We start from the raw sequence: 25,833 nt of genomic DNA, 5'->3' as shown, positions 1-25,833 counted from the left end.
AAACTGTCCTTGGGCAGACACACACACCGTTAATATTGGGTATTTTATTGGGTTCGGGATTCCTATGGATGACTGCCTAGGAGAGAGCGCAGAGAAGCGTGTAAGACTGCGACTCTGCCTCCTGGTCTCAACTCCAGTTTGTCATGGATTAAGTCCACAAAGCCCTGAAATGTTTGCCGAAATGAGATTTGCACCTTCCAAAGTAGGATGAATGCCGTCTCTCTTAATCAGACCAGGTTTTCCCCAGAAGGCTGTCCAATTATTTACGAAGCCCGCATTTGTTCCATTACATTACATGTCATTTTTTAGACGCTTTTATCCAAAGCGACTTACATACTTTGTGACTGTGGACAATCCCCCCAGGAGCATTTTGGGATGAAGCGTCTTGCCCAGGGACATAAGATATGCTGACTGCAGTGGGACTCGAACTTGCTATCCCCTGATGTGAAGTCCAGCACACTATCCACTGAGCCACAGCCACCCCAATGTTCCAATGTGCAGTACCACATTCTTCACAGTCGGATGTTCAGCCCCAATATGCAGGATCTTCTCAGCCAAGTCAGAGACCATATCCTTGGGAAAACAGAGTACTTTGGTGTTGTTTAAGAGCTAAAGCCAGCGGGAGGATAGATGTCAGTTAACCAAATGTTGTTTAGAGCCTCAGGGTACTTTACATACAAACCCCAGCTCACCTGAGAAATACTTTGGGGCTGATAATGATGACACTGTGAAGCTGGCTGACATCCAAAAAACAATATCCCCTCTCACCTGAGGGTAGTGTGTGTGTGTGTGGGGGGGGGGGGGTCTGAATAAGACTTTTCAAGCTGTAACATTTGATTCTGAGCCAAATTGAGAACAATTCTCTCACACATACTGTAATAGAAAAGACAAATGGCTTAAAGAGAAACCATCTCCAGTAATAATTACTTGAATAATTTATTGAATATGTGCTGTTCTCAACTTGACATTTTAATTAAAGCAAATGTAGAATATCGTTTTTTTGTTTTGTTGAACACTTTTTACCTAAAGCAAGGTGAATACAATGAATGTATACATAATTATATATAACCAAAACATTTCAAATGCATTTTTTCACATCATTTTAAAATACATTTTCAAAGGTTTTTGTAAATGAGCGTGAGTGTTTAAAAATATAAAACCTGTTATTGCCTTAACACAGTGTTATACAAGCGGTCAAAGCATCAGCTGTGGAAATGTTTACCATAACAATATGTACCCTTGAACACATACAAGGACAAAGAATAATATTCCGTTTGAAACATTTGACATTTCTGAACAAAAAAAGAGGTATTCACACAAAACATGTCTTGAAGATTCTACCTGTGAAAATGTCAGCCGTTTAACAGGGTCAACATGACCCTGTGTCTTGGAATATTTGCTCTTCTTTGCACTGGTGGAATGACATCAGTGCTTGCAGTATTTTCCTAGAAGAATGTGGATTTTATGAACCAAAATAAAGAAAATGTATTAAGTCAATTTATCTACAATAAGCTTAATGCTCAATGTCTGGTTCTGTTAAACATTTACAAGGACATAACAAGTGCTTGTTGCTTCCTACAGATGCATATTGATGGGGTCCAACACTAACAACGACGTATTCATCAAAGCCTCCTTACAGTGTGTCTATCATTATCTTGAATTCGTCAGTGTGCACTTTGTCCCTGCACAGAGCAGGGGAGTGGCTAAATGCCTCAAACAGGTTTATGACTGCCTGTGTGCAGGTTTCAAGCCAGACCATTTTGCATGTCAAAACTGGAATCCACACCCTCCATCTGCAGACTGCTTATCATGTTGAGACAACTACTTGTCTTTGTGTCTCTCCAGCTGCCAGTTTCTCCACATATTGAACATAAACTGAACATACATTAATCCAAGAGGGATATCCTGGGAGCAGTCAAGAGGATTTTTACAAATTCACAATCCAGATGTAAGTTCTCATTGTTGAGCATAAGATAATAGTTGTTGTTAGCATACAGCGTAAAGCTACGGCTCTTTAGGAATATTAAATGCCTCAGATTTTAAAGGAATACTCTGAACAGTGTGATAACATGTAAATAGAAGTAAATAGGCTGGCTACAAGGTTGTAGTATGTGGTGAAGGTTATGGTTAAACATGCTGCAAAAACAGCTGCCCTGTGTTTCTCTTAGTTTGGCATATCTATTTAAATAAGGCACAGCAGAGTTAATGCTGACTGCGAAAAATATATAATGTTGAATATGTAAATATATAATTATATAAGTGCAGCAACAGAGTTTATCCAAGTGCCAATATCCATAAAGAGAGATTGTAAGGGTAAAAAGTAAGTATAATACCAGCAGTGAAACTTACCAGAACGAAAAGTAAATGCAAACTCAGCTATAAAGCGGCTATTACTGTACATCACCATTTGATCTTGTTTCTCTGCCCTTTTGACATTTAAATGTGTCAGAAATGCTCGAATCTGAAAAGTGTCCGCTATTTCTGTCTCACTGCATGGATAATTGGATATTGTTTGGATTCATAGAGTCAAATATCATAACATTTATTATGGTTTGAATAAAAGTAATGAAAATAAATCTGTTTTTTAAACAGTTAAACAAAGGGGTTTTCAAACAGATGTTCATTGACAGATTAAGTTAAAACACATACTAGCTGCATTGTATTTCTTTTTGTGATTAAAGTGATTTAAAACATGGTAATTTACTTTAAAGACAAATTGTGGTTTATATTTCACCAACTTCCCAAAATACTATTGCAGAATATGGAATATCAAGATGTTTTATTTTACTAGTTTTATTTAACCTCACCCTAATTTTAAACCACACAATAGGTGCAGCAACAACCCTTTCCCCCTTTGGCATTCATGGCTAGTCAACCTTTAAACCTGTGAACAGGTTTAAAGGATGAGTGAGTTTTCATGATGTGGCTTATTGAAGTCAATCTAGTTTTTTTTGTAATCAATAGAAATACAGGGGGTGAAATGTGCTTTATATGACTGTTAAACATGTTGAAGATTGAAATATTGTGTTTGCATTTCTCTGTCGAACTCAACATGTTGAGCCTTTTAACTTACTACTGTAGTAAACACAATTCTAATGTAAACAAACACTGTAACCTTTACATAAAAGGTATAAGAGAGCATGTTAACAAGCAAGGAACTAATCAAATAGATAGTCATTAACTGAAAAACTTAATAAATGGGTTTCTTTGCTAACCTAGATACTGGTTACATTTAGAATATATCTTTGTTCTGATCTCAAGTAAACTCTGATTATCTGCTTTAAGACACAGTGTGGTCCAGTGTTACCTATTAATCTCTACTTAGCTATTCATTTATTAGCTCTTAGATCAGGTTTGTTTCTCAGGAATCTGTTTACCTTATTGGAAGGTTTCAGTCTTTAACACTAATGCATTCCATTATGTCATACATTACATGCAAAATAGAAGCAAGGTTGTTTACTTTTATAATCATTGCAGCTATTGTGTGATATTTACACTGTGATCAACTATACAATCTTTCCATGTATTGCACAACACTTTAATTTGTGTCATTGCTCTAACCAAGAGCCAGTCTCTCAGCATTTCCCTCTGTTATAATGTTCCCTGATCCTCTTAAAACATGTCATTGATTCCATTATTATCCATGACAGGTCCTATCGAAACAGTCTTGAGTGATGGAGTCTCCAGAGCTTTCAAGGTTTTCGTCCTTGAGGGGAGAGTTGAAATCAGAAGACTTCATCCAACCCCACTATAAGGAGTCATATCGCCTGGCGATTGATCACCTGGTTAATGTCGGCAGAGACAGTTACCAAGAGTTTCTCAAGGGAGAACGTATTGGCAGTTTCCTCTCAGATGAGGAACTTCTCTTCATCACTGAAAATGCACAAAAGCTCCCACCTCAAAACAACCCAGAGGAAATCGATGGGCCACCCGACAACAAATCATCCTCAGGGACGTACTGGCCACTCCACTCGGATGTGGAAACCCCTGAATTGGAGATGGGTTGGCCGGAGGTCATGCATGAAATACTACAGACAAATATAGATCTGCTCTTTCATCCACCCAGACTAAACCACCCCTCCATCAAAGAGGTGATCCGGAAGCATATTCAGGATGCAAGACAGGTAATCAAATCCAGCAAAACATAACCCTATAGTGTCGTTATGAAGCTATATTAGAGCAGTAATATGTCTCAAACAAACCTTTTGTACCGCTGTGTTTAATTTCTTCTAGATTATGTCGTAAGCGCCTTGCCCCCTCAGGGCACCACCACAAAGCATTGTTGCCCTTAATTTCCACTGCAAGGAGTGTCTGCTGGGGTTGTGAAGGGCAAAATCTGGTTTTGCAGCTTCCCGTAATGAGAAGAAAGTGTGGGAACTGTATACAGTGCGGGCAAAGATTAAATTATAGTCATATCCATTACACAGTTGATGCCTCACCCATCCGAACTGTGTCATTATGAATCATTAACTAGTTTTGTTCCTGAGAATTGTCATTAGTAGACCATCAGTATTCTGTATATTTACAATTTGTTACTGCTGCACTGAATCTTAATTAAAGCACCTTTCAAGGCAAAGACTGAAAGGAAAGTCCGGAGACAACGAAATTCAGCTCAGAAGGCCCTAATTGAGCTCTTTTTCTCTCCCGCATAATTACGGTCATTGTGGTGTAAAATAATCTAAATTGAATGCAGAGAGAAATGTCATGGGACACAACAGCAGAAATGTCTCGTCGCTTTTGTAAGGTTGAAAAATATTCATACATGATTTTCATTTACAAACACCTCTCATGCTTCATCTTGAGTGACATAAGCAGGAAATTAAATGAGTGAAAAATCCCAACAGCATTAATTAGAGAGCTCATTAGTGAAAAACAGTATGATGTTTCTGATTTATAACATTGAACGTGTTTAAACTGCGCTTTAACATGATGATCTTTTATTGCAGTTCATTAACATTTTAATGTATATATATAAAATATATCTTTAAATTGGTCTTTGAATACACACATACATATGTTTTGGGTAGGGACACAAATGGATTCGTTGTTGTTTTTATGCTTTTTCTGTCTATTGATTTGCACGTGAACAAGTAGATAGATCGACTAACATTAGGCAACTGTCCAAAGCAAGAAACAACAATACAAATCCCAAATAATTAGAAACCCTGATGTCATATTCTAAAGGCAGAGTAACTATAAACAAGTAGGCAGGTTTGGTTTCTTACTGATCCAGCTTAGTACAAAAACAGTTTTTTTCCTCTCCCTCTTCACTCTCCTTGCCTCCTCCATATATGGGCTCCTTTGCTGGGTAGAGTTTCCACATTAGCATTACTCTGTTTGTTTCAACAGACATGCTCCATGGGAATTGCGGCTACAATCTGTTTTGATGAGTTTAAAGCTATTTTTTGAGTTGCTTTTCAGCAAAATGCTTAAAGCAATGATGCATCGTATGTATAGGGCTTTTATTGTGAGAGGTAATAGTTCAGCTATCATTTTCTGTTGTTGACTGGTGCGAGATTGCAACTTGAAAGCAGACAGAATTGCATAGTGAAAGGCAGCTTGCATTCAGCCTATCAAACAAAGATGTTGTCACTATTACACAACCGTTACATTGTGCAATACATATATTTAAGATGACAAGTTCAATTTAAAAAATGTATCTCTTGCCCCTTCAAATCGGTGATTCAAAATTTTACATTGAACTGATTAGATGTTTTCGCTTTGTCCTTGCAGGTCGTTGCCATTGTGATGGACAAGTTCACAGATGTAGATATATTCAAAGAAGTTGTCGATGCCTCAATACGAGGAGTTCCGGTTTATTTGATTTTGGATGATTTCCATTTGAAAAGTTTCCTCAGAATGGCTGAAAATCAAGATGTTAAACTTCAACAACTCAGAGTAAGTATATTTGATTTAAACATGTTTTTGTTTCTTTCTCAATTGTTTTCTCACGTTATTGAATGATACATATGATAAGTGATTAAAAACTCTCAAGAAGCAAACTAATTTAAGGGCAGCAGTCTATTAACATCTCTTTAAATGTTTGCATTGAATGAGTAACCTGGCATTTTTTTTGCACACTTGTAAGACACTATTTTGACATGCATACTGTTATGGTGAGTGAAGCAAGCAGGACCCAAATGCAGGGAGGAAAAACACAGGGAGAGGGACCAGACAATACACAAGGAGGAAAACATGACAGGGAAAACCGAACAGCAAAATAAACCCAATACAAGACATACAAAACTAAAAACGTGACATAACACAAGAATCGTGACACATACAAAGTTGTGAATGTTGTAATAGCCTCTTTGCACTTCACTGCTGGTTTCCCCAGTAGTTTTGGGTGGAGTTATAATTGTTTTTCTGTTCAAGAAATTCTAAAGATTTAAACACACCCATATAGTTCCTGTTTGTGCATTTCAAATGCCAGCTACAACCGCTAATGTAGGACTCAACATGCAATGCAACATGTTTCCAACCTTTATATGTATCTGCACAGGGAAAGCATGTCTGTCTTTCTCAGATATTTGATGATTGACATACCTTCTGCTATAAGATTAATTCAACAATAATGATTTTTGACATCTTTCCACTGCTCTGACCACAGAACATGAGGGTGCGCACTGTGAAAGGTCAAGATTACGTCTGTCGATCAGGAGCTAAATTTCATGGGGCAATGGAGCAGAAGTTTCTTTTGGTCGACTGCCAGAAGGTGATTTATGGCTCATACAGGTAAATAAAACTGAACTGGTTGTGACTATTGAGGCATATACTAAATGCACTCATAAAGTGAAACACTACATTTACTGACACTCTGAATTGCTGTCATCATTTCTTATTGATTACTTTTGTAAACTTAACCATCTAGAAAATGTTTCAACACAAAACAGCTCTTTACAAAGAGTCGTTTCTCAGACCAGAGAAAACACATATACATTTGCTTTTTCTCTGTAGTTCTTCGCCCTGTCTTGGTAACACTTTAATTCCTACTAGGAGTGCAATAAAAACCGATGGTCTGTTATCTTGATCTGTTATTAGAGATATAAATAATCATGTTTTTTGTGGTGTTTGTTTGCAGCTTCACGTGGTCATTTGAGAAGATGAATCTGAGCATGGTGCAGGTTATCACAGGCCACCTGGCAAAGTCCTACGACGAGGAGTTTCGAACACTCTACGCCCGCTCAACCGTGCCATCTGAGCTCTGCAACGGGGAAAATGGGAGGCCGATTCTGTCAAAACCTCATTCCATTCCAAAAATTGAGCGGGGGGACCACTTGAGGCATACGCTGGACACAGTCTATCGGAAAACCTGCGAGAGAAAGCTAGGAGCCAGAGACCTCGAGGAGAGGCTCATTGAAGAGGAACCAAACAAACTTAGGCACTCGGTGGAGAACGGGATCACATTTCAGTCCCATAGGCCCCAATTGCAGCCTCCAGAGACAGTAGACTACATGAAAAGGCACAGCTATGCTGGTGAGATACAAGATGGACATGATGGATACATACCGCAGAACATGAGGCCCAGAGCGAGCAACTGGAATATCTCTAGAGAAACAGGAAATGGAACCAACCGCTACCCCATGGACAATTACCTACAAACAACACAGATGCAAAGAGGTCAAAATATGCGTCAGTCGTACAATGGCAACGACAAACAGATTTTGTCCTTGCAGCAGAACATGCCAACACTAGAGAATACATCCAAGTCGTTCATGCGCACATGGAGGATTGATTCTTACCTCCAAAACTCTGAAGTCCCATTCGGAGATTCTTCTGACAATTTAGAACAGTTTGAGCCACAGGACAAAGCTAACTCCTTCATGCAGGGAAGGATCAGATCTTCCCTTGCTTACAGGTCCACCATACCAGAGCACACAGAGCAAAACAGATACATTAACAACTCCATTGGTGTTAACTCAACAGCACCAAACAGTCCTTTGCACTACTCATCAATGCAGTGGAATCCATCAGCTGCAGCTGGAAACAGAATAAGTAATGAAGAGTTCATGTTAAAGAGGCAAGGTTCGCAGATTTTGGATGACAATCGAAATGAGGCAATCTACAGTCCAGGTAGAACCACTTACAACTCTGTATACGCTAGCTTAGGCAGAACTAAAGGTGGAAACATGATCAGAAACCCAGACATCATGACAGACAGTTGGAACAAGAGGCACAGTGTGGCAGATCCGAGATCAAACACTGAGTACACGCATGAATCCTCAGGTCACATGTACGGAGCTTATACAAGGACGCAAGTTAATAGAAGCACAGCAGGGATCAATGTACAGAGTGGAGGATATGGGTCAAATCTGAAAGAAGATCAAAGATCTGCTTCTCATTACGATGTCAAGAGTATCATCGGCAGAAACCACCCTGGTACTCCCACTTGGCAGGAGCCCCAATCAAGGACTCTGTCAGCAGCAGCTCTGGGTGGGAATAGCAAGGGTTTAACAGCAACATCCAACAGCATGAGTTCCCAGCAACTTCTAAAGAAAGGTTCAAGGAAAAAAGAAGATTCTATTGGAATGTTAGAAACACAGAGTCTGAATTCAGGCGGCAGCACAGACACCATAACGGCTGAGGACGAGGACAGGATATCACATGGAGGAGGAAAACTTCCCCAAAGCACAACCAGCTCTGTCAAGTCCTACTCGGAGCGCCAGAGGATGCGAATAGAGGACGACCATAAGATATCTTCAAAACCTCGATTCAGAACTGAGGAGCATCAAAGTATTCTCGCTCAACCAAGCACACACAAGAAACCGAGCATTTTTGAGAAACCTGTGAAGCCCGGCCTTGATTCAGGAAGTTTGAGCAAAGAGTCTCGTCTGTACAGCAGATTTGAGCCTTTGTACTCACCTGAAAAGAAACAATCCATGCACACTACTCAGGGATTTGGAAACCCTAAGGACAAAGCCAAAGTCCTTCCCAAAGGTGACACAGCTATTGAACACAACCTCAGGGCTACACGAGGGCACAGTGAAAATAAGTTTGAGAAGTTCTTTCATAGAGTGGGTAATCTCATACATAAGAAATAGTATCGTGTTTACACAGGTCATTTATTACCAATGCACATTTGATGCACAATCTTTTTATTCTTAGCGTTGGTCTTTCTTTTTGTGTTTACTCTAGAAAATGTTTTTAGAAAACACTGTTTACATGTTGACCTCCGTGTATGGTATTTTGGAGATATGCACTGATAAATACTATTGTAAGGAAAATATGTTTTGTATAAATACAGACCTTTATATTATAAAATATTAAAAGCTGTCTCTAAGTTTGTCCTCCACTGGTGTAGCTCACCTATGTGTGTGCACATTACATATTGCTCGTGTTACTGTATATTCAGAGGGTTATATGTGTTATGAATACCAATAGCATACAAACTACCCACCTCTTCACACGATGAAAATACCAAGCTCAGATAAGCTTTTTTGAATGCTGTGGGGTTTGCATATTTCTAACACCAGAGGCTATCCTCGGCAAAAGACGTCATGCACCTAAGGTTTGTGTTATTCAATGAATCTTAAGGCAAAACAAAATGTGCTCTACAGACACAATGAAACAATTTAATACACATTCTCAATAGCCTCTCAGGGATGATTAAAGTATTTCCTCTTTCATTTACTCAAGGTGACAGATTTAAGCACAGAGAAACATGGCCTTCAGTGTAAAACACATGCATACACACAACGGATTCATCTCTTTAATTCATAAATATTTTGTCTCCACAGTAAATGACTTTGCATTACAACTGATTATTTAGCTGTATTTTAACTGAAACTTAATATAGCTTGCCAGCCAGTTTCCAATTGGTTCCTTGTGTTTTCCCTCAGCTATATTTAGTGGGCTTCATCGGATTAAAACACAAAAAAACCTGAATGATGTTGAATGTGTTTATTCCCGTCTGCCATCTCCCGTTTAAACCATGTAAATGATATGCTGATTTTATACTAGAGTTCATTCTAAATGTTTTGTCAAATGATGCATTCAATTAAATAAAATGGAAGTGACAATCAGGGAAATTTGTGACAAAATTAGGAGCACAGTCAAAACGAAGAAGAAGCATCTTGGCTGATGTCAACCAGAACATCTAGAAGACTAATCAGAGCTATCCGATCTGAAGGGTGGAAGAGTGATTGTTTCAAATTTGTTGATTGTTGAAAGAAAAATCAATACATAAGGATCTGTCCCCTGGAATCAGAGCTCCCTTAAGCTCTCAATAGAGACGGTTTGACAAAACAAAGTCTTCCAGTCTAGTAATTATTAAAACAAAATGTATTGATGGTGGTAGCCTACAGTAAATAAGGTCAATTTAGTGAAAACACATACTCAGAAATGTCATCATAAACTCTCACAAAAAAAAAAGAAAAAAAAGCCAGGCTCACTTATTAACATGATTGATGGAAGATAGAAAAGCATGGCTAAAGACTATTTATTTATTTATACTGCTGGATGTTCTGTGTTCTTGTTTTTCTGTGAGTTTACCCAATTTGTTATGTAAATAGGGTGAATGGTGAATAATTGACCAAGAATTGAAGTGTATCCATATCACTGGGCAGATAAATGCATGATTTTTCATAGAAACAACCTTGGCCGAGAACATGTGAGAGCAGACACAAACCTCATACATAAACAGTCATTAGTAATATGGTGTATTCATTTCATTGTCGTTAGTTTCTCTGTGCAAGTGTAGTAATGTGGTTGAATTCAGTTCTTCAGCATCTGTTCAAGTTACACTTGAATGCTGACCTGTTTTTAAGGTAAAATTAAGCACTAATAAAGTTAGATTAAAAACAATGTAGGACACAACATTGAATACTCAATATTCTTTTGTCATTCAATCTATATAATCATGCCATTACAATAGAGAAGCGTATCAAACAAAGCTTCTCTGTAAGGACATTACATTTCTTCCTATTTCCCACATGCCCCAGCCATCACTAAAAACAATATCCTGCCTGCTACCGCTTCAGTCACATGGCTTCATAAAGGATGCTGAGGTTGTTTTTTATATATATATTATAGATCTAGACATTATTGCGGTACATGTCTTTTGATAGATAATGTTGTGGTGTCAATCAATTTGAAAGTAAAGATAAAGATAACTTCTATAAGTGTGTTTATAAGGGAAAACACAGGAATGTATGCATTTTGTATAATAAGAGAAATAACTAATAATAATAATAACTAAAAACTCTAGGTTAATATCAAAACATTTTTAAAATTTCTTTAAGGAACTATTCGTCTCCACTTCTCCCACAACCAACTGCACAGGACCTGCTCCCAACCATACGATTTTATACACTTTTATGGTAGATAGCACAGCTAATCTTTTGTGTGTTCTTCATCCATAGTTACTGTACGTGATGAAATAAAACATTTGTGTCTGAATGCATACCTTGGGGAAGGACACAGTCTTGTTCATCTCAGGCTTTTTCTATGCATCAAATCTTATTCATTCCACTTTGTCAGAGATATAACTTTAATCTATGTCCTCCTTGCAAACTGACTTCCATTCAAAAGCACAGAAAAATATCTGGATTTAGTTTTTCTTAAAAGCCAGAGGAAGCTGAATATATATTCTAAGATAAGACGTAAACCCAAAAAAGGGCAACACAAAGCCTTTACATAATTTATAATATAACTTATTTATGAAGCACAGGCAGCATATGAGGAGTTATGTTTTTAAATCACCTGAACAGGTGCCCTCACTTTCACAATTCTTATCCATTGCAGGCAAATAGCCGCACATAAGGCAGTATTGTTATGTACAGTACAGGGGGTTGTTGTGGAGCTGAATTTTCAGGTGCAGCGGGACTTCTGCAACTCCATCCCTGTTTGGATATTCTTTCCTATGATGGGACTCCCATCATATTAAAACTAATCCTACCCTGTCCTTTCATTTCCACCATATAGCTTGAAGAGATACAGCAATATATTCTCCAAGCTTCAAAATTAAGTGATGCAATGCATAAGACGTCTTCCTCCGCCTCCACTATGTCAGCTACAGTAGTTATGGCTTCGATGTCAGTCTTGAGCTCAGTACAACCTGTAAGACTGAACTTTTGGGATGTACCGACCTAAAGCATATCTCCAACTCCCAAGACTGAGCCTGACAATGCTGCTGGCATTCCACTGAGCCTCATTGAAATGCAGCTCACCTCTGGGGTGAATAGATTACTGATTGTATTGCAAGCACCAAGGGAGGGAGGGGAAGAAAGCAAGTAAGCTTGCACAGTCCCTGTCTGACCACTTTACATGTTGGCATTTAGCAGATGGCTGTCTCTGCAATGGAGGACATTTCAAAAGGAGAACTAATAGAGTTTGCTTCTTTTTTTGTGCTAGGCACATTTTAAAATAGTCTCGAACATTCTTGCTAAGAAAAAGCAATTTTAGGTATATCTCAATGACTACTGAGCTGTTTCAACTATTCAACAAATCCTTCTGCTCACATGAAACCATTCTATACATTTACTCTTTTTCTCATTATTCACAATAAATGTACTAACATTTAGATTTTTTTAAGACCTATTCTCCCATCAAATAAAAAATATATGACATTTTGCAGGATCTTACTTTACAATTGCAGTGTTATTAAGTGTCTGAGATTGCACTAAAATGAGCAATGAAAAACATAATGCAAAAAAAATCAATGGGCAAAGGTCGAACAGAACAAATACTAAGAAAATATAGTGAATGTAGAATTTACAATACATACACCCAGGACATCTCACACAGTGAATGTTATATTTGATATATCTATCAATAAGATCCTGTGTGGGAAGCATTTCCTGTTCACTGATGGTGCCTGGATATCAAAACGTGCCAGTGTAATTCAGTACCAACACACATTGTAAAAAAAAAGGTCAATGGAAACACTGATATGATTTCACATTTGTTTACAGCATGATACTTACAGTCAAAGCCTTTTCATACCTTACCTGCAGCCTGATCTCAGCTCCACATTTCTACAGCCTTTTCACATAGCCATTCCTTTCAGATATTTGCTAGTTCAAACATAGGATATAAGGTCAAATACAAAATAATAATGTCCTAGCCTGATTGTATATTCTTCAGTTTCTATTTATTGGAAAGCTTTGTGGAATACCTTCCTACCTTCTTTAATAATTAATTGAATGTATGGAGTTTCATATATTCATCTTTAGAGCCTTAAGACATACATCCACGGGAATATAGAAATACATTGCTACCTATTTTTGATCATCTTCTTTCACTGTGCTTCATTTGATCAGCGGAGAAGAGCGCTTGACTTCAAACTCAATGTTGAGTTATTTTCATCATGTCAATACCTTAGTGGGACGTATTTATCAATGGCAAACACACAGGAAAAGTTGAGGATCCTTGTTGTTTTAAGTTTCATGTCAATCCATCACAGACATACTGGGCCACAGCAAACAAAAAGCCCCACAGACCGCAGCTGTAACAAATGTGCTGTGCTTCAGGAAGGATCAGCAATTCAACAGGAAGATAAACGGGGACTCTGTCCTTACAGTAGGCTATATAAAACGAAAAAAAATACCAACTCCTGAGAAAGAAGACCTGGAGTTCTTATTACTAATGCCATGAGCTTGAAGGTAACATATTTACAGAAGACTCAACCCTTTCAGAAAACCATAATGAAGAAATCCATAGAATCTAAAAGGATCTGGGATTCTCATTCAGAAACAAACCAAACTGTGCTCTCATGGAAACCATGAAGGGAAATAAGACTTTAAATGCACATGTCACTGTGAGAGCAGCCTGTTCATTTTCATTTCTGCGACACAACCAGCCTGTCCTCCTACAAAAAACGACCATAGAGGTCGACTGTTCAGCAGCTCAATACGACCCAGTCACGTTTTAAAGTGTAGCACCTCTAGTGGTCGTGTAAGAAACAACATGCTCCCGTCGATTGCAAACGCTCCGGAGGGTTGTTTATTCACAAATAAGTAACCCTCTCTGGAAAATCCTAAATTGTGGAATAGTTTGGCCATTAAAATGTTTTTTATTAGATTTCTAGCGAGAAGTGTATATTGTACTTTTATAATAGTGGATGTGTAGGATCTATAGTTTGATAGATATTGCGAAGATGATTTGAGGTCTCGCCAGAAGAACGTGTATATGGGGCAGATTCCATGTAAAGTTAGCGTGGGTGAAAACAGTATTTCCGGTCTCGAAGTTTTCATAATAAAACCGGAAGTATTCCCCACACTGTCAAATGATTACACAGTGATATCTGCATTACTCATCCACTAAAAAACATCAGTTTATCCTTGTTCCAATTGCACAATATTGGTTGGTTTAAATTGTGTACAATGCTTTTGTGTTTTTAACAGCCGAACCGTGTATTAAAATGCCGTTATGTGATGACTTGAAGAAAAAAGCAAGAACACTCGGAATAAAGTATTACTATTATTTTAAAAATGTTTTCCGATTTCATATCACATAAACACCATATCCCGACGTGCATTGCGGCGTGGTTTTTTATCAAAACCTCTGGAAAAAGAAATGTGTCTCTCAGAATCAAAAGAGAAAAACCTATGAGAAAACACAAAAGCATTGTACACAATTTAAACCAATTAATGTCGTATAATTAACAAGGATAAACTGATGTTCTCATTCATAACACTCCGTTCGATGTCTCACTATGGGATGCGCCTCAACGCGTATGCAAACAGAAGAATCAATCTCATTACGCCAATCCTGATTGGCTGGTGATCTTGACGTCTACGTCAGGGAATCCACCCACCCTATAAGTAGCTTGCGCTACGACGCAGCGTCATTCAAACACTTCTTCTCGCTTCAGAGCACATCTCGAATTATCAGTAGCCGGACTAGCTTAACGATCCACAGACTGAACCCAAAGCTAACATTCAGTCGACGGGCGCTTGCCGGTTACTTTTTTGCTTTGCAAGAAGACTGAACAATATTAACACACCAGTTAATATTGTAATCTGCCTCGCCGTTTCTTTCTTTCGAAATTACGGTAAGGTTTGATTTTTTTCTTCAAGCTAGTAACATACCTGTTGCTAGTTTCTCTTCCCTCCACACCGACACCACGGTAGCGAGGACGTTCTCTTTTCTCTCTCACACCAGAGGAGACGGAGATAAAAACTAGGGCCGGGATTTTAACGCGTTAATTAAGATTAATTAATTACACAAAAATTAACGCGTTAAAAAAACTGTTGAACTTGAACTGTTTATTGTTTTGGCCAAGGTTATTGAGAGAGTTGGACTGAAATGTATTAGATTTTTTAAATCAACTGTTGGTAAATCAACAAAGTTTGTTATGGCCTCTGAAGCAACAGAGAGATGTTTTCTAATAGTCAGGGTTTCCAATGTTCTGAATGTACTTGAAAGTATTGTGTTTTACTTAAAAAACAAAGTGTTATAGTTTACAGAAGGTCTACCTACCTATAGGCTACCTGAATCTTTGAAATGTACTATATTCCTAAATATGCTATTGCTACACTTTATGGCAAAAATTGCACTTTTCTTTTGGTATTGGTTAAGTACCACCTTGAAAAAAATAAACAATGTTTTGTTGCTTAAGATTATGTATTCAGTCATTATTCAATGGTATACTAAAATCCATGTGAAAAAAATTGCTTCTCACTGTTCTCAGGTCAAATATTTATATGTGATTAAAAATGCGATTAATTTCGATTAATTAATTACAAAGCCTCTAATTAATTAGATTAATTTTTTTAATCGAGTCCCGGCCCTAAAAAGGTATTAACACACCAGTTAATATTCTTTAAGAATAAAATCTACGCCGTCGCTTTTTCCTTTTGGATTAATGACAAGGTTGGATTTTTTTCTCAGTAACGTACTGTTACTAGCGTGTCCACTCCACGACGACGCCCCGGCGAACAAAGATGGACCCTTCTCTCCCTCACACCAGAGGAGTCAGGGACTCGGAGGCTCGGCTATGCGGCTGCGGGTTTAAGATCTCAGGCACAGACTCACACCGGGTCTGCTCGTCCTGCCTCGGGCTGGAACACGCCCAGGAGGCTATCGATAACCCCGGCTCGTGCGGGCATTGTGCCCGCTTCACCATTAAGAGCCTCCGCCGACGGCTAGCACGCCAAGCTAGCTTGTCGGGACAGGACCCCCTCATGTCCGCTGATTCGCCGGCCGGCAATCAAGACATGGTGGCGTCCGCCGCAGAGATTGAGCCCCGCGCTGTGTCAGGCTGGGGCTCAATAACAGCGGCAGTCACTGAACCGGAGCCCCGCACCGTGTCAGGATGGGGTCCGGTGGCGGCAAGAGCCGCGAGAGCGAAGCCCTGTGCTGTGTCAAGCTGGGGCTCCCAACTGGACCTCACCATGGTTCCACCCGCGGAGGATGTCCTGGAGTTGGACTATATGGAGGAAGAAGAGGATGCCTCTGAGTTCCTCCTGTCCGACTCGGATGAGCACGAGGATGACATCTTCGTTTCATCGGCTCAGGCTGCAAAGCCGGGAGCGATGTCCGCTCTCCCGAGCGAAAGCACACCAGCTTCGCCCTGCCTAAGTATGGACTTGCAGGCCGTGTGTCAACGCGCTGCGTCCAGGCTGGACATCCCATGGCCTGAAGTGGCCAAGGAGACCTCCAGATCTCGCTACGAGGGGGAAGCAATTGCCCCAAGCAGCGAGGACGAAGAGGCAGCTCCTTCCAGTCTTTCCGGAGATGCTGGACGAGGTGTCGGTCTCGTGGAGAGACCGCCCTTTCAGCAACAAGGCCCCAATCCAGGGTGCCTCCTCCCTGGACTGTGACGGTATGCCGCCCATGGAACCGCTGGTGGCAGCCCACCTCCAACCGAGGCTGGCTTCGACACCGAGCAGGAACCCCACGCTAACTTATAGTTTTTTAGTGGATGAGTACTGCAGATATCACTGTTAAATCATTTGATCATTGGTTTTATTATGAAAACGTTGAGACCGGAAATACTGTTTTCAACCCGTAACTTTACATGGAAGCTTGCCGCATATACACGTTCTCCTGACGAAACCTCAAATCATCGTCGTAATATCTATCAAATTATAGATCCTACATATCGACTGGACGTGGAATCTAAAAGTACAATATACACTTCTCGCTAGAAATCTAATCAAAAAGCGTTTTAATGGCCAAACTATCTAACAATTTAGGATTTTACAGAGAGGGTTATTTGCGAATAAACGACCCTCTGTAACGTTTGCATTCAACGGGAGCTCTAGAGGCCGAAAACTTTCAAACGTAATTATAGGTCGTATTAAGCGCTTCAACAAAAGACATATTTGGTCGTAATAAGGGCTTGAACAATCGACCCATTTGGTGATATGAGTTGGAGGACTTGTTGCAGCCAAAGGGCAGTTTTCCAGGCGTCACTCTCATCTCCAGTCCTGCTGGGTGAACTCCAAGCGACTTTTCTCTGCACTGTGTAACTTAACATCTTTGTTATGGAGGATTGTTTCCTAATGAGTTCTGCGTTTTGCTGTTCTCAGTCTCAGTCATGTTTGGATCTCAGTCATATTTCATTTCTGGTGTATTGGCTTAACGGTTGTTAATCTTAAGGAAAAAATCATTCATTCATTTTGGAAAGTATGATTTTTTTCGTTGTCTGCTATTTGGGTTAGTTGCAAAGATCAATACCCTGCTCCAAATATGAGGCTACAGCCAGTAAGCTAAGCTTGGTATTAGAATTGGATACAGTTCAATGATTTACACTAAAAGTACACAAATAATTTCATATTATTTTTAAGAGCTTCTCATGAAAGAATGTGAATTATATAGCTCAAAGTAATGAAAAGTGGCTTAAATGCACTGCTTCTGGTATATTATAAATGTTAGAAAGAACTTGACAAAGAACCCAAAATCTTAAGAATTGCCAATAATTTTGTCTTCCAAGAAAATAGCTGACTATTTGAGACACATGTACAAAAGAAGCGGTAGCGGTAAGAGGTAGCAATCTCGGAAAAGGCAGGATTGAATAACAAGGACACAATTATATCTATTATGTTGCTTTATAATGTTGCTGAACTTCTGAACTTAAGTCTTGCAAAGATTTCACACCAATCCAAAGAGTTTCACAGTAAATGTTGATATCCACTTAAATAATAATGTAAAGAATCATAAAATCTATTTAAAATGGCAGAGTGGGAACACGGCTGGTATCTCATCATAATGACTGTGGTGTTTGGAATCCTTTCACACTCATATTACAGAGTTTGCATTGGTGCAACAGAAGATGAAACCATGCGTAGAATACAGTTAACGCATTCGAACCATATTGACCTAAACTCTCAGCAACCACTTGTGCCGTTTTGTCTTGTTTGTCTCACTGTATGTTTCCACAACTTTCATCATGAAGAGCCTCATTTCTCTCTGAAATACTGTCATCAATAACATCTCTCTTTTGCTCAAAACTGTCTGCAAACCCAGATAATTCACCATGGTTTATCTGGCTTTGTTGTTGAGGTCATAGGCTCTTGTTGTTTGATGGCAAAAACAAATCCCATCAAACACAGGCAACCTATGACCTTAAAGTTAGTGTTTTTGTGCAGAATTGTGATACCTGTTGTTCCACCAACTGCAGTGCAGATTTATTCCTCGGCATGTGAGAGATAATGCACCAAGGAGTGGGACAAAACAAAAGCAGCAGAAGTATTCGTGTGGTGATTTAAGCCAACGTTTTGCCTCTATATTGGTCTTGTTATACCATTCATTACTTAAAAAACTATCTACATCATATGTAAAATTGCCTCAAATTTTTAGGCAATTTATTTCATTTATTTTGTAAGTGCTGGTGCTAATTTGATCATGCAGGTTAATTGAGTGAGGGAGATGGTCTCAAGTAATCCTTGAAACATCAATGTTCCTCATTTAGAGGCTCCTAATAGAGTTCTGGACTGAATTTAAAAATATAAACTGTAACAGCTCATTACCCATGCAGTCAAGCCAACTGTATTACCTGCTATATTAGCAGCAAATGAGATGTAGGCCTACCTGTAGGTGCTTACATTTTAACAAAACGTAATTTCAATGCAAATGGAAATCTCCAAAGAGAACGTTTAACGCAATAAAGAATATTTGATATCCTGCAATTGTGATTATGTAGCATAATTTTCATAAAACAAATGTCATTTCAGTTCTCTGCTTCCCCTCCTGATTTTTCCATTTTCCTTGAGGGTTGTGGGTTGCTCCCTGTGTTGGTGCGTGAGTCCTGCTGCGGTCTTTCACGGAGAATGAGAAGATATCAGCGTCACACTGACGGGGTGTGAGGAGCGCGTTATTATCGCTCCACTCCGCCGCGTCTCCACTGGCAGTGCTCCACAACCCGCGGTCACTGAAGACACTCGCTGAACAGCAGGTATTACAACAGACACATAAATATCTCGAAGGATGTCTGGGATCACAGGGAATTCTGATTGCGAGGAGTGTTTATCTTCGGCCAACATCAGCACGGAGTTACACCCGCATGATGATGACGACGAACTTCTGAGATACATCTGGAGAGAGTACTTACACCCCAAGCAGTATGAGTGGGTTCTCATCGTTGCTTACATTATTGTTTTCTTCGTCTCTCTCATAGGAAACTCCTTGGGTAAGTTGCACCTCTGTAATGTCCTTTTCCATGCATGCGCAATCGGTGCTGTAAATATCCTAAAAAACACTTTAGACAACTTTGGGAGAATGTGAATGAGCACTGTTACTAGGACAGAAAGCTGATCACCTGGGAGGAAAAAACGAATTGTTACGTTTTTTTATGATCAGTGAAAGTGCAGCTTCTGATAGAGAAGGGGAGAGTGCGTCTTTTGGTGAAGCAAAGTGCACATACACATTTTCTGAATTGGATTAAAACTACAGACATAACACTTATACCACAGTGTGAGGGGGCACGTTTGATCTCAGGCTAAGTGGGGGAACAGAGAGCTTTATATATCGATAGAATTACGTGGTACCCCAATTACAATTTTGTCTCAATTTCATGTAATCTCCACAATTGTCTCTTATTGGGCTGTGTTGCTGGATATGTCGGAGGTATTTGAGAAAGCCATTTAAAATCAGATTCATACTGAGAATATGAGGCAAAGGCAAAGGCAGTGAGCAAGCTTTTCCACAATGTAAAGTGGACTCAAAATGACAATTCAGTTGCTTCTCTGTCTTTTATTGACTATACCTTAAACTCACATGGTTGCAATTTATAGAAAAACATATTGTGAAATATTTGGGCACCATTCTTAATTTTTTTTATATACCAGTGACAGAAAGTGAGAGTTATTGCAATAAGCTGCCCTGATCCATTTGATCTCAACTCCCCAAGGCTTTGTGTGCCAATATATGTTTTTCATCGCACTGCAGGATTCCTCCCTCTCTTATTAACTGAAGATTTTCGACTTCACTGGAACCATTGTTTTAATTGATAACACAGTTTTGTCATAATTGCTCACCAATTAATTGGTTCGAATATTTGTCTGAAAAATGCAGGACCTTTGAAACAGCTGTGCGTATGTTAGCTCCTTCTTACAACTATCTCTTAATTTGCAATTAGATGTAATGAAGTATGTATTCCTAATTCATTAGATAAAGGATGTGTCATGCATATTTCATACCTGAAAGGTTAATGAAACAGTTCATATACATATGTTATTGCTGAGGTGTATCTGTCATTGTATAGCAGTGTGGCAATATCACATTTCTTCCTCACTTTATGCAGCACAAGGGAGAATACAACCATTCAAATAGTCTTACTATAATGAATGAGAAATGTAAATGTGAAGCACTTTAAAAAGTGAATTTAGGCCTTGTAACTAATTCACCAGCACTTACTGTACAATGATCAGCTTGAAGTGAATATATCTGTACTTTCTTTGTTGTACAGAGTTTGAATCTTTAAGGTTTTTGCACTTATTGTAAGTCACTTTGGATAAGACTAAAGCATCAGCCAAATGTAATGTAATGTAATGTATTTATTTGATTGTACATACTGTATTTAAATAACCTTTTCTCACTGTAAAAAAATACTGCTTGAGTCAGAAAAAAAGTGTAATATTGTAGAAGGAACACACGTTTATTCTTTTCGGGTATCAACACATGCTGAATGTTGCAGACTCACAGAAAGAATCCATACAGCTCAGTGCAGCAGGTATTTCTGTCTGACTGACAGATACACTGTCAATAACATGGAGCTGCACACGTTTGGTTTGGCAGTAATCCAACGCTAATATTGATCACCCCAAATGTTTCCAAACAAATCATTCCTCAGTTTCATATCAAGTTTGTAAGGTCAGCAGCTCATTGGCTATTTATTTGGCCCTTGAAACTCACATATTGCCAGTAATACTGCAGGCTTATAGGATTTGAATATGTCCATGCAACAAATAGCAAGCAATCACATTAGGTTGTCTTCTCTCTCCCATTGAAAGAGAGAACATAAATATACGTAATTAATACTCCATGATATGTGCAGAGGCTAGCCGATGAGCCCTCGTTTTTATTTACGAGTGAAATGTGCATTTGTTTGTCTAGGTTACATTGACGGGCCATTAGTTTCAGAGCTGACAGGTTCTCATTATACTTGTCTCCATTATAATGTGAAACATCGCTTATATAATTATCCTTTTCTAATTCTGTCATTTTGTTTCTCATACTTAGTTTTTTTTAATGCAGTAGCTTTTAGTGAGTGAAATAAATATGGCCAAATTGGTTTAGAGAAGAAAGCTGTAATGGGGTAAGAATATGTTGACTAAATGAAACTAAATGTAATAGAATCAAGCTATGTGCCATCCAAAAAAATCCTTAAACAAGAAACAGTACATAAAGAACAGTATTGTGTAGTGTAGCCTGTTAGTAAAACAAACAGAAACTAAACTGAACACTTTCGAGAAACATCCGAGAACAATGGCACTTGCAAATTTCACACAAAGGAATTGTAAAAGAAAACTTCTAGCAACATATCTGAGTCATTAGGGCAATCTCTTATTAACGACTGCATTTACTGTACTGCATCAGCCAGAAAAAGGAACAATGAAAAGGAGAGTGGTCATATATGTTGTTATTAATTAAGACATACCATTAAGATTTCAAAGCAAGGTGAAAAATGATCGAAATCGTCCTTTCTGGTAGAATCTACTGGAGCCTCAACAATCTCAGAGGGAAAGAGAAAAGACTTCAGATACATTCAAAGCAATCCCAGCATCTGCAGTATGCGCACCTCAATTCACAGACAAGCAGAGGCCAATAGTGGAGCTGATTGTAGGCGCTGCTGCATTATGAACACAATTCACATGAGAAAATGAAGAGTTTCATTTCAAAGGGACAAAAGGAATGCATCACTATTGACAATGATATCACTGTCGGAGAAGCTGGAATGTATTCCATTAAAATAATGGATATTAAACCGCAGGTCATTATCCATTCATTTTCCATTTTTAACAGCTGAAGGTTAAATGTATGAGTATTTGTTATCGGCTTTATTTCCACCTAAAACATAAGACTGATCATGAATCTGCTGATAATGATACAGTCTAACAACTGAGTTACTTTTTTTCACACTCCTTTCCTGGGGTATATTACTTAGGTCATCAGATAACAAGAGAGTTAAAAGTCAAAAAGCCAAATCAGTTAAAAGTTGTGAAGTCATTTTCACATGCCTTGACTATCTAGAAGTGGACACCAGTTAATGTTTAAATATATTCAGACGAGGAAGTTAAAATAACAGCACCAGTCTTACTGAGACAGAAAAGCTTGGAATCAAAGTAAGATTAAATATGCCCCTTTAAATTTGTTCGTTAGAGGATCCTTCTGTTTGTCAAAGAGCATCAGAAACGTAATGATGAAATCTTCGAAACATTCCTATGTGAAGGTGAGGCAATAACAGTTCACCAACACTCCTCAAACCTCAACTTTAAGTGAACCAGAACCATGCGCAGATAACCAAGTCGAAAACAATTCAAAGCTCTTTTGCACTGGAAGAAAAAGATGATATCTTTCTCTGATACAGGCATTGCAGAAGTTGAAAAGCACCAAGAGAAACCTCAGAACAGGAGATGTTGTTGTAAAAGCCCCCAGAGGCTCATGGATCTTGGGTAGAGTAATTGAAGTGAAGGCCAACTCGAGAGGACACGTCATGAGTTTACTAAGGATTAGAACTCTAGAACAGCCCATCAGCAAGATATGCCTCTTAGTTGAAGCCCCAGATTGGATCAAGAAGCAAGTGCACTCAAAGACAGAACTTGTATTCCAAATAGAAAACATAGACACTTAAAAGATAGAAACATATAAAAGTGTTTTTTTGCTTTGGCTACATTTTTTTTATTTGATTGAATTGTTACATCTTCCACTCAAACATTAGGGGCTGGTTAGCAGGAGCCATGTATGAATATGAAAATGAATTTCTGCATGAAACAGTATGTAAAAAGTAATTTTGTTTATAGTACACCACTAAAATGTCCTTTCACTGCATGGTGATGACCGGCTGTTGCATTTTATAGACATCCCTAGTTCATCCAGCAGCACATGTCAGCATCAGATACATACAGTACATGGTTACTATACAAATTAATTTAATTATGACCAAAAACAAGAGCAGGAGATTAAAGAGTGTCTTTGTGGTAGACACCTGCAGACCACGGCACATCTACAAAAGTCTTGAGTTGATTAAGCCCATTAGTTCCAAAATAGTGAGGAGTTTATTATTTTTGTGTTTGTGCAAACAGATCCTGTTTGCTTCCTGAGGATTTCATCTTTTCATCTTGTGTTGTGTTCAAATCAAACAGCATATTTGAACGATAACTCATTCAAAGCTGACCCACTTCCCCAGGATCATGTGTACCATTGGACTCGACAGGTGTATAATAATTGATATTCTTTTGTAAATAGCAATGATATAAGCAAAAGTACTTATGGAAAAATAAAAAGAATGTACATATTATCTGTACCTCATATGGCAGCCTTTACCACCAGTGTATATTTGAATGGTTGAATGCTGACTTATGTTGTAAAAGCGCTTTGAGTAATTGCAAATACTAGGGTTGCGATCCAATAGTCCATTTAGGTTAGTCTTAGTCTTCCTAACCGAGTGAAATGACCCAGAAGTACGTCAGTGGCAGCCATGATAAGTGCCGTTCCAATTCTCTAGATGATAGGAAAGGAGGTTTCAAACTTCCTTTATCTTAGGAACCACTGGACCTCCCTTTACGAAAGGAGAGGAGAAAATGCTGCCCCACAATGCCTTGCGACCGCAGCATTTGCCGTCACACAACAATCGGCCGTTCACGGAAACAACCGATTATGACCGAGAACTGATATCATGAAAGTTACGGTGCTTATTAAGCATTTTAAAACATACGTGGTAAGTTGCCAAAGTGCTTTGTTTTGAACGATTGTCAGTATTATAATCAAAAAGAGAAATATGAACGTTAGTTTTTACTGAAATCAAATAAAGTCAACATTTCACAGTGTTTACTGAGCTGTGTGGGGTTTGTTAAACTTTTAAAAGATGTTTGAATGGTGATATGCACAGTGATAGATGTTAAGGACTAACATTTAAATAAAAAATACATTTGTATTGGGATAATTTGTATTGATGTGGAAGAGGGTGACAAGCATCACTTTCCTTTTTATTTCAATTCCAACTTTGGTCATGAAGAATATGTGTTACGATGTGTGTATTAAGCAGGACCCAAATGCAGATTAAAGTGACAAAAATAACTCCTTTATTTCAAGGCTAAACTATTCACAAAGACTGAACAGAACACTCACCACAGACCAAGTCAAACCGACAAAGACAGACAGAAAAACCGGAACATAAATACACACAAGACTAATCATACAAACAAGACACAGGTGAGGAGGGAGGAGAAAACACAGGGACACCAGGTGAACACAATCGGGTAAATTAGACACACCAGGGAAACTAACGACAGGGAACCACAGACAGATTTAAACAAGACAAAACACAACGCAGACAGAAAACCAAAGACAGATCTAGACAAGACACAACGCAGACAGAAAACCAAAGACAGATCTAGACAAGACAAAACACAACACAGACAGATCGTGACAATATGTTTCTCTGTTGTCCACGTTCATAAAGCATAAAACAACAGCATCAGAGCACGGTGCAGAGTCTCTAGATGAGTTTACAGTAGTCCGTCATTCTTATTATACATCCATGTAGTCCACTGTATAGAAAACTGTAGTTTCCATAGTTCCCCCACAGCAGCAGACGCACATTTATGACGTCAGCTGGCGCATCATAAACACGTCGTATAGTGAAAGTGCATTCAGATTCTCTAAAGTACTCTCCTAAGTCCTTCTCCTATCCACTATTCCTTAACCCCGTGACGTTTCACACTGAGGTCAAGGAATAGACGATAGGGATAGACGATAGGAGCTGATTTTTGGACTATTCGACTGCAACCGAGGACTCTTTTTCATTAATCCACTCTATTTACAATTGTACTCATTCTGGGCATAAGCTACTCACTTTGTGTTCAAAGCTGGGATAATGTATATAGTTTGGGTGACACATTGATTATATTAGAAATAAAATCAATGTCCTGGCAAACACTCCACTTTTCAAATATGTTTTGATTTAGATATATAATCAATGCCCGGGCAAGCACTTTGAAGCGATAAGACTAAGTGATGTTGTAGGTTTCTCAATTATGGGATGCAGTATAAAAGGTGCTCCCCTTTTCTTCACAGATTACAGTTTAACTCTGTTTTGATAAACAAAACTTGCAGGTTTAGTCAGCAGCATTAGTTACCGTCACAATGCTAATCCACCAACGATGAGACCATAAGGCTGCAAATACTCCATCTGATGCCAAGCATTTACCATTTGGCCCTTTTTTGGCT

General features: G+C 38.7%; 2 protein-coding genes across 2 annotated transcripts in view; both read left to right on the top strand.

Annotated features, from left to right (window-relative positions):
• The first annotated feature begins 1,774 nt into the window (after positions 1–1,774).
• On the top strand, positions 1,775–9,885 carry fam83b (family with sequence similarity 83 member B). The gene is made up of 5 exons (XM_079691139.1): positions 1,775–1,948; positions 3,651–4,124; positions 5,734–5,898; positions 6,611–6,735; positions 7,082–9,885. Exons 2-5 carry the CDS (start codon positions 3,675–3,677, stop codon positions 9,039–9,041), a joined length of 2,700 nt encoding a protein of 899 aa, XP_079547265.1. The 5' UTR covers positions 1,775–1,948; positions 3,651–3,674; the 3' UTR covers positions 9,042–9,885.
• A 9,438-nt stretch (positions 9,886–19,323) lies between these two features.
• The window catches only part of hcrtr2 (hypocretin (orexin) receptor 2), a 58,145-nt gene continuing 51,635 nt past the window's right edge, over positions 19,324–25,833 (top strand). The window contains exon 1 of the mRNA XM_079687941.1: positions 19,324–19,573. Within this exon, the coding sequence (XP_079544067.1) occupies positions 19,372–19,573 (202 nt within the window). The 5' untranslated portion in view covers positions 19,324–19,371. The remainder of the gene's footprint in view (positions 19,574–25,833) is intronic.

Source organism: Notothenia rossii (genome assembly GCF_949606895.1).
Source record: "Notothenia rossii genome assembly, chromosome: 6".
NCBI lineage: Eukaryota > Metazoa > Chordata > Actinopteri > Perciformes > Nototheniidae > Notothenia > Notothenia rossii.
The sequence above is the reverse complement of the archived record's forward strand: the minus strand, read 5'-3'. Positions and strand labels throughout refer to the sequence as shown.

Coding starts and splice junctions, on each gene's coding strand:
- fam83b (XM_079691139.1), top strand. CDS start 3,675: ATGGAGTCTCCAGAGCTTTCAAGGTTTTCGTCCTTGAGGGGAGAGTTG. Junction 4,125..5,733: donor ATATTCAGGATGCAAGACAG/GTAATCAAATCC, acceptor TTGTCCTTGCAG/GTCGTTGCCATTGTGATGGA. Junction 6,736..7,081: donor GTGATTTATGGCTCATACAG/GTAAATAAAACT, acceptor GTTTGTTTGCAG/CTTCACGTGGTCATTTGAGA.